The sequence below is a fragment of the Rhinolophus sinicus genome, linkage group LG16 (genome assembly GCF_036562045.2).
Source record: "Rhinolophus sinicus isolate RSC01 linkage group LG16, ASM3656204v1, whole genome shotgun sequence".
NCBI lineage: Eukaryota > Metazoa > Chordata > Mammalia > Chiroptera > Rhinolophidae > Rhinolophus > Rhinolophus sinicus.
Genome location: NC_133765.1, coordinates 18,767,781 through 18,777,096, shown reverse-complemented (window position 1 = coordinate 18,777,096; position 9,316 = coordinate 18,767,781). Strand labels below are relative to the sequence as shown.

General features: G+C 46.2%; 1 gene segment (V, D, J or C); it reads left to right on the top strand.

The window, feature by feature from the left end:
* The first annotated feature begins 7,145 nt into the window (after nucleotides 1-7,145).
* On the top strand, nucleotides 7,146-7,744 carry LOC141569258 (immunoglobulin lambda variable 1-40-like). The segment is given in 2 exon segments: nucleotides 7,146-7,303; nucleotides 7,416-7,744. Coding segments are annotated over 2 exon segments (375 nt in total).
* Nucleotides 7,745-9,316: the final 1,572 nt, after the last annotated feature.

Below are 9,316 nucleotides of genomic sequence, written 5' to 3'. Positions count from 1 at the left end.
AGTACATACATACACACAGCAAACACACATACATATGCATATAAACACATGCATGCAGTACATATACACACACATGCAAACACTCATGCATATGCATAGAATCACATGCATGCAGTACATATATACACACATGCAAACACACATGCATATGCATACAATCACATGCATGCAGTACATACATACACAGTTGCAAACACGCATACATATGCATATAATCACAAGCATGCAGTACATAGATACACAGAGACAACGCATGCACACACATGCATGCATGCATACACATGCAAACATTCACACACATACACATGCACACACATACACAAAACATATACATCCACACATTCAATCAAATCAAAGGACATGAAACCTGGTTAGACTTAATATTTTTATTCCATATCTTTTTGAAAATCATTAGATTTTGAAGCATAATTTTGAAGAAACTGTTCAAATTGTGGTGAATTTTCTTACTTTTAAAGACTTTCCTAAAGTGACTTAGTTAGTGTTTGCACTGAGAATAATCATTGAAAAAGAGACGGGAGCCTCCTGGAAGAGATTATATCGTGAATTATTATTACTCTTTGGAAACAAAAGTACCCAAACAAACTTAAGTAAAAAGGACATTCATTGGAAGGATACTGATTTTTGCCCAGAGAAAATCAATGTGAGTGTTGAAGGTGCCATATGGGTGCCAAGGGAACAGCATTGCAGGCTAGGGAACAGCATGTGCAGAGTTTCCATTCTGGAGCTGGAAGAATCTGACACAATTGAGGCAAAGCGAGGTTGATGGAGAAAGTGGGAGCAGGTGAGCAGGAAGAGCGAGGCAGAGAGTTACACAGTTTGTTCTAAATTGGACATGAAATGTGGCAGCGCCAAAAAGCAGCTATTGACTGGAGGTGTTCTGAGTGCCAAGACTATGTTGTGTCCATATTTTATTAAGGGAAACACTCCCCACGCCCACCCGAGAGGTGTGAAGGTGGCAGAGATTTGGCAAGTGAGAGCAGACACTCCACGGGAAGAGGGGGTCAGAGTACAGAGAAGCAAAGACTCTGCTCCAGAATTAATTCAACTCAACGATGCATGTATATTATTATCATCATAATCATCATCATTATTAATATATTATTATTATTATTATTACTGTTTAACTTCAATTTGTGAAAGACCAGAATGCTCCCTTTTGAAATTCTTCTTTTTAACTCAATTTAGTTTTTGAAAGCTGCTACTTATGTAATTTATAAATAAATGTTTATAATAAGGAAAAATTCAAAAACATACAAATATTAGAGAATAGAAGTGAACAACTGTATCCATTATCTAATTATAAGAATTATAAATATATGAGCAATCTTGATTTTTTATTCCACTCCCATGCATATATAGTAGATTATACATTTCTAAAAAATATAATATGTCTTTCTAAGCAATCCAACACACAAACGTAACTCAAATAATTTTCCAGTTCTATTGAAGTATAGTTTTTAATTGATGTACAATTAATATATACCATTATATTATTTTAGATGTACAGCATAATGACATGATATTTGTATACATTGAGAAATGATAACAACAAGTCTACTTAACATCTGTCACCTTACATAGGTATAATTATTTTTCTTTTGTAATGACAACTTTTCAGATTTACACCGCGGCAAATTTCAATAATGCAATACAGTATATTATTAACTGTAGTCATCATGCTGTATATCACATAACCATGAGTTATTTCTTTCATAATGAAAGTCTGTATCTTTTGACGCCCTTCATCCATTTTTCCCACCACCCACACCCCACCTCTGGGGAACAGCAATCTCTTCTCTGTAGCTATGTGCTGTTTTTTTTGTTTGATTTTTGCACATTTTTGTTTTGTTTTGTTGGTTTTATTTTAATTCCACTTATAAGTGAGATCACACATTATTTGCCTTCCTCTGTCTGACTTATTTCACTTAACAGACTGACCTCAAAATCTATTCATTTGTCAATGGCTGAATTATGTATATGTGTATATATATATGACACCTTCTTTATCCATTCAACCACTGATGAACACTTCGGTTGTTTCAGTATCTTCGCTATAGTAAATAACCTTGTCATAAATCTGTGGGTGTATATCTTTTTCAGTTGGTATTTTCCTTTCTTTAGTTAAATGCCCAAAAGTGGAATTGGTGAGGCATACGGTGGGTTTATTTTTAGAAATCAGACCATGGATGTGTGGAGACACGGTGACCTAGTGAGCTGCAGAAACCAGCTGGGCTCCGTCTTTGGGCCATGGAGAGGTGTACGCCTGTGACCAGCAGGGGGCGCTGTGGGACTGTCCTGTGGCGACTTCACAGCTGTTCCGTGAGGACCATTCACTCACAAGTCTGGGCCTGGGGGCAGGGCCCTGAGCTCCCTGATGGGGACTCAGCAGCTGTGTCATCTCTCTCCTGGCAGAGAGCTCTGTCTTCTCTCCCCGGTCCCTGTGCAGGGACCTTTGTGTGGTTTCAGCAGGTGCTTCCTCCCAGGGCTCTCCCAGGGGTGAAGCCAACCTCCATCCTCCTCAGTCTGGGGTGTGAGCTGAGCTCCAGCACCAGGGCTCAGGGAGGGGCTGGGCAGTCGGTGGATGGACACACATTTGCATGGACAGCCCCTCCTCTGGCAGAGGGTGGAGAAGAAAAGGAGGCCTGGGGCAGCCCAGCCCCACTGTGGGCTCAGGGCTGTGTGCACCATGGCCTGGACTCCTGTCCTCCTCGTGCTCCTCTCTCACTGTGCAGGTGGGGACATGCAAAGGGGAGTCACTACCCTTGTTTTGCCTCTTTTTGTGCATGAAACTTTATCCTGGTCCCTGCCCCATCTCCCATTATGTCTGTGTTTGCAGGTTCCCTCTCCCAGCCTGTGCTGACTCAGCCGCCCTCCCTCTCTGCATCTCCGGGAGCATCAGCCAGACTCACCTGCACCCTGAGCAGTGACATCAGTGTTGGCAGCTATACCATATCCTGGTACCAGCAGAAGCCAGGGAGCCCTCCCCGGTATCTCCTGAAATTTAAATCAGACTCAGATAAACACCAGGGCTCCGGAGTCCCCAGCCGCTTCTCTGGATCCAAAGACACCTCGGCCAATGCAGGGCTTCTGCTCATCTCTGGGCTGCAGCCTGAGGACGAGGCTGACTATTACTGTATGATCTGGCCCGGTAAAGTTGTCACATTGACACACGCAGATGGGGAACTGGAACAAAAACCTCTGCCTTTTCAGGGCCCTTAGCTATGACGCTCCTCTAATTTAAAATAACTTGAATATATACTAATTATACTTGGATGTAGCTTCTGGATCACAATGTCCTTCTCCCAGTTTCTTATTTAATAATCTGAACTCTCTATAAAAGAAAAACAGTAACAAAAAAACCTATGATGATACAGACACTTTGCCTGGTGGTTCAAGCTTTCAACATCAGAGCCTCTTAAGCTGGTTACTTTTTCTCTTTAAAAAGACAAACCAACGTCCCCTAGGTTTTGTGTTCAGAGCTCAGGACCATCCCATCTAGTGGACCGTCCTCCACAGCATGGACTCTGCTCTCCCAGGGGTCAGAGCAGAGACCTTCCCATCCCTCCCAGGCTCCTGAGCTCAGGGCTGGCCATGGAGCCTTGTGTCCCAGGGACGACGCACTTGTGTCCCAGGGACGATGTGAGGTGATGGGTGGGGACAAAGGCCTGGCAAGTATTCCAGGGACAGAGCCAGACTAGAAATCACACTTGGTTTCATAGACATCAGTTGTGAAGTCATGATTGGGGTTTGGGCATGGAGGGCGTTAAGGCCTGTAGTACAGTGTAAATCCTGAGCCTGCTCCAAGGAATGTGGGTGAAGAAGGTCCCATGGATGTGACTTTCCTACAGCTGACAACACTCTGTGCCATGGGGACTCTGATGATGGTTTTCCTGGGTCCACAGGGACTGCCTGTGTCCTCCTCTCCTCTCCTACATGATGGAACTTGTCAACAGTCCAGGCTGTAGGTGTAGGCTGGGGACTCACAGGGAGCAGAAACTACCCGGATTTGATTAAAATGACTTCAGCCCCTGACGCTGTGGAGAAGGCCCAGACTCAGACGGCACCTTCTCCTGCACAGGGAGCAGCAGACACACTGGGGGTTCCCCTAGCAAGGGCTCCCAGGGGGAACCCCTACGTGTGCAGTTAGCACAGCACTGATTGACCTTCGGGTTCCCAGCCTGATTTTCTCAGCTCTGGGATTGTCAGCTCGGTCTCCTTGACCAGCTCTGGGCTCCAGACTGAGGACGAGACAGATGCTCAGTGTCACACAGCTGGCTTTAACCTCCATGTCACCAAGAGCTATTGCTCCCTGGTGAGGTGAGGTCACGACCTGCCCTCCACGCCTGTGTGACCCGTCCCTCCTCTATGCTGCCTGTGACCTGCACCTGCTCAGGATGGGTCTTCCTCTGACACTTGCTACTAATAGCAGAGGATGGGATCAGTGAAAATAAGTCCTTTTCTTGCTGGTCTCCCCGTACAAACACAATCAGTTTGATCTCAGAAGGAAAAACAGTTGCCCACACATGGTGGGTGTGGATGAGGACGGGATGGAAGGAGAGCAGAAGTCCAGCTTGTGTCATTGGGGGATCCAGTTCCATCTCTGCCAGACCCCATGGATCCCCCTCCTCCTGGCCCTGGATTTGCTGGTCATTCTCTGAGCTGTGAATCTTCAGGGGGGATAGGTTCACGTCTTTCTCTTCAGTTATTTTCCTCTCTGATTCATTTTTATTGATGGCATTGAATACATTTTAGTTATTTTGAATCTAGAGCCTTATGGTCCCAGCCACTATTATAATAAATAACCTCCATTTTATACCACCATTTCCGTGAAGTCCTGCTTTTGCTCAGGTCAATACGTTTAGCATTTGCCAATGAAATGAATCAGGGCCTAGGATGTGAGATAACAGGATTTGGGGGCCTCATAACCAGTATTGGAGGAAGAATCAAAGCAAGGCGGAGTATTTTCAGAGCGATTAATGGCAATGTATATTTTACTGTAATTTTTTTTTAATTTAAGCATCTTGTGTACTTATTGATCACACCTCACATATATATAAGTGTGTGTAATATATACACAGACGTGATCTTGTGATTTATGATCAGAAATATAAGTTTAGTCTTTATTCCATTTCTGGGACTGAGCGCCTAAAACCCATGAATTTCTGAAGTGATGAGAGCTGTAAGAGTCTTTTGTTTGTTAATGAGATGACTTTGGGACTTCCCTTAGGTTGGGAGCTAGTTGCCAGGAGAACCAACCATGTGATTAGAGGATTGGAATTTTCAGTCACAGTCTCCTGACATTTGGAGAGGTAAGAGGGGCTGGGGGTTAAATGACTTGTCAATGGCCAATGATTCAATCAATTGTGCCTGTGTAATTAAGTCTCCATGAAAACTCAAATAACCTGGACACTGAAAGCTTCAGGGTAGGTGAACACTCAGCAGTGCTAGAGTGTAGCAACACTGGAAAGTAAGTTCACACTTTCCCAGTAGTTCACCCTATGCGTCTCTTCCATCTGGCTATTTCTGAGTTATTATCTTTTCATAATCAGCCATTGAGTTTGTAAGTAAAATGTTCCTCTGAGTTCTGTGAGCCCCTGTAACAAATTAATCTAACCCAAGGGGTGTGGGGACGGACCATTGGAACTTTCCAACTATAGCTGATCAGAAGTAAAGGTAATAGACAACCTGAACTTGTGCGAGTGGCTTCTGAAGTTGGGGTGGGTTTGAGGGAAAGGGGGCAGTCTTGTGGGACTGAACTCCTAACGTGTGGAATCTGACGCTGCCTCCAGGTAGATAGTGACAGAACTGAGTTGAATCATAGTGAGCCCAGCTGGTGTTGCAGAATTGCTTCTGGTGTGAGGTCACCTCCAGCCACAACTACACACATTGAAATCGGTGTCCACACTTTAAACATACAATACTTTTTATCTAACCTCTCAGAGGCACATTTGGTTATTAAGAATAACAGAAGTTAACAAGAATCATTCTAACATGCATTGAGCCTCTCAAACACAGATGATGAGAAATTAAATAATCATGCAAATGTTATCAAACAATTAATTAGCAAGGAAAGGTCTGAGATGGTGGCATTGGAAGACTCTGAGGTCTCCTCTCCCAGGAAGACAATGAATGTACACCTACATTTAGGGCAATTTTTCCTAAGAGACAACTGAGGGAGAATTGAGCAGCTTCTGCACAACAAAGGAGAGAGAGAGACTTCATAGAGAAGGCTGGGGACTGGGAAAGCTGTGGGATCTGAGGGGACTCTCCAGGATTGGAGGAGGAGGTGAGCGCCATTGTTTCCATTTCCTCTCCACCTGGAGAGCTCAGCTGGGAGCTCGACCCAGGTGCTCTGGACACTGTGTAAGGCCTCAGTGGAGGGTTCCTGGACGCCCCGCCGGGAACTCACTCCAGCAAGAACAACAGGGCCCCAGTGCACACACTCCTGCACCAGGCCACCTGCCCTGAGCCCACACCTACAGGTCAGCTGGCACCACAGTGTCTGCCCTGACCCCAACCAGCCTGTCATATCACATAGCACAGTCTACACAGAGGTCACTTCTGCACAAGTCCACATGTTCAAATTGGGAAGGATAACTATTTCATCTAATTCATAGTAACAAATACAGTAAGTCAAACAAAATGAGAAGACAGAGGAATATGCCTCAAATGAAGAAACAGGAAAAACAGGATATAACCTCCACAGTCAAAGGAGCTGAGGACAGACACCCCTGTAACCTGAGTGGAGCAGAAAGACAGCCCTGCGGTGATGAGGAGGCTGCCTAAGTGGTTACATGTCCTCGCCTAAGGCAGGTGAGCAGGGGAGGGATCAGTGGGGAGGCGGGAGCTGTCTCTGATGGCTCTGGTCACCATATCACAATGATGTGTCTGTGTCTGGGCACCAGGGGGTGCAAAGGGCCCATTTCTGAGTGTCTGGGGGTGATCAGAGTTGAGAATAGCCACCTGGCACTGCCTGGTGCCCTCCGCTCAGGGCTCACAGCTGTGTCCTCCCCACACCCTGGGCCCCACACAGCCCCTCCCCTGCCCACACCCCTGACATCCTCAGAAAGAGAGGCCTGACCCAGGGCCCAGTGAGGGATCAGAAAGCTGGGGGTCTCATTTGCATGAGTGGACCCTCCCTGTCTCAGAGTATGAAGAGGGGAAGGGAGACATTTGGGGGAAGCTCTGCTTCAGCTGTGGGGCCACAGAAGGCAGGACTCGGTGACCATCTCCACCATGGCCTGGTCCCCTCTCCTCCTCACCCTCATCGCTCACTGCACAGGTGACTGGATACGGGGACAGGGGAAGGGACCCTGGGAAGACACATGGGGCCCTGCCTCCTCCTCTTGTCTCTAGACCCAGAATCACCATCTCTGTGTCTCTCCCTCTTCCAGGATCCTGGGCCCAGTCTGTGCTGACTCAGCCGCCCTCAGTGTCTGGGGCCCCGGGACAGAGTGTCACCATCTCCTGCACTGGAAGCAGCTCCAACATCGGGGATGGTTACTATGTGCACTGGTACCAGCAGCTCCCAGGAAAGGCCCCCAAACTCCTCATCTATGGTAATAGCAATAGACCCTCGGGGGTCCCCAACCGATTCTCTGGCTCCAAGTCTGGCAACTCAGGCACCCTGACCATCAGTGGGCTCCAGGCTGAGGACGAGGCCGATTATTACTGCCAGTCTTATGACAGCAGCCTCAGTGCTCACAGTGCTCCAGTCCTGTGAGGAAGTGAGACAAAAACCTGCTGTTCCCCCTGTAATGGGGCTTTTCTGAGTAAACCTCACTCCTCTGACATCAGCTCCTTCTTCTTTTGTTTGGTTTAAAAGTTAGGTCTCAAACCCACCCCAGTAAACTTTAGACAGTGTGTCCTTGTCCTGACAAGTTCCGCCACCAAAGACTGCCTTTGGTGGCCGCACATTGTCAGATTTTCTCAAACTGAACAGAAATTCCTGGTTGCTGGGACAGGCTGCCCTGGGGACAGAGGCCATGAGGGGTGTGTTAGTGCCAGGGCAACACAACATAATACACAGACTGGGCGGCTTAACCTACAGAAACATATGTTCTCACGGTTCTGAAGGCTGGAAGTACAATTGGCGGATTGGCTTCTCCTGAGGCCTCTCTCCTTGGCTTACAAGCGGCTGCATTCTCCCTGAGTCCCCACAGGACCTGTTCTCTGTGTGCGCTCACCCCTGGTTTCTCTTCCTTGTCTTATAAAAAGAACATCCCTACTTGATTAGGGCACGACCCTCATGACCTTGGTGACCTTAATTACCACCTACGAGGCCTGATCTCCAAAGACAGTCACGTTGGGGGTTGGGGTTTGGACATAGGATTTGGAGGAGACACAGTTCAGTCCATATCAAGGGTCAGGACAGCACAAGGGACACAAGATCCAGCTGTGTCTGACTCAGTATAGTCGACTGTCCAGACAATGTGTGTCCACACCATTTACTGAACACTTACTATGTGCTTGACTTGGTTCTAGGTACTAAGGATACTTTTTAGAAAACATAGGGATGTTTCCTATGTTTTCAGAGAACAGACATTGTCTGGGAGGAAAGAGGACAATCAAGCCACAATATTGTGTCCAGGGTTTATGTCCCACATGGGGACAAAATGTCTCTACAGTCACAGGTATCACATCCACACAACACCCCTCCCCCACCCAACAATCAGAAGGAGAAAGACTTGCCCTCCCTGACCCATTGATCAGGAATCCTGGTATTCAGGATACTGGAGCACGTTGAGACAGGTTAGTTAGCGTATCATTAGGTAGACAGGGAGGTCCCTGGTGGAATAAACAAAGACAGCCATATCCTAAAACTCCAGGTTTTGAAATCACTCCTTCACTCCAGGATGAAATGAAACAGTGTGTTGAAGTTAATCATAAAATTCCTTTTGGCCAAACAAACAGAACAGATCTGATAGATAGGAATAGGTTATTTTGCTAATCCCTTTAGGAGGGGCTACAGAACAAACCCGGTAGACAAACTCCATTAAAAAACACCAGCTCTGACTTATTTCGCTTAGCATTACACTCTCAAGATCCATCCATGTTGTCACAAATGTTCCTATATCATCTTTTCTTACCGCCGCATAGTATTCCATTGTGTATATATAACACAACTTCTTTATCCATTCATCTATCAAAGGACATTTTATTTGTTTCCCTGTCTTGGCCACCGTAAATAAAGCTGCAATGAACATTGGAGTACACATGTCTTTATGGATAAATGTTTTCAGATTTTTTGGGTAGATACCCAGCAGAGGGATTGCTGGGTCATATGGTAATTCTA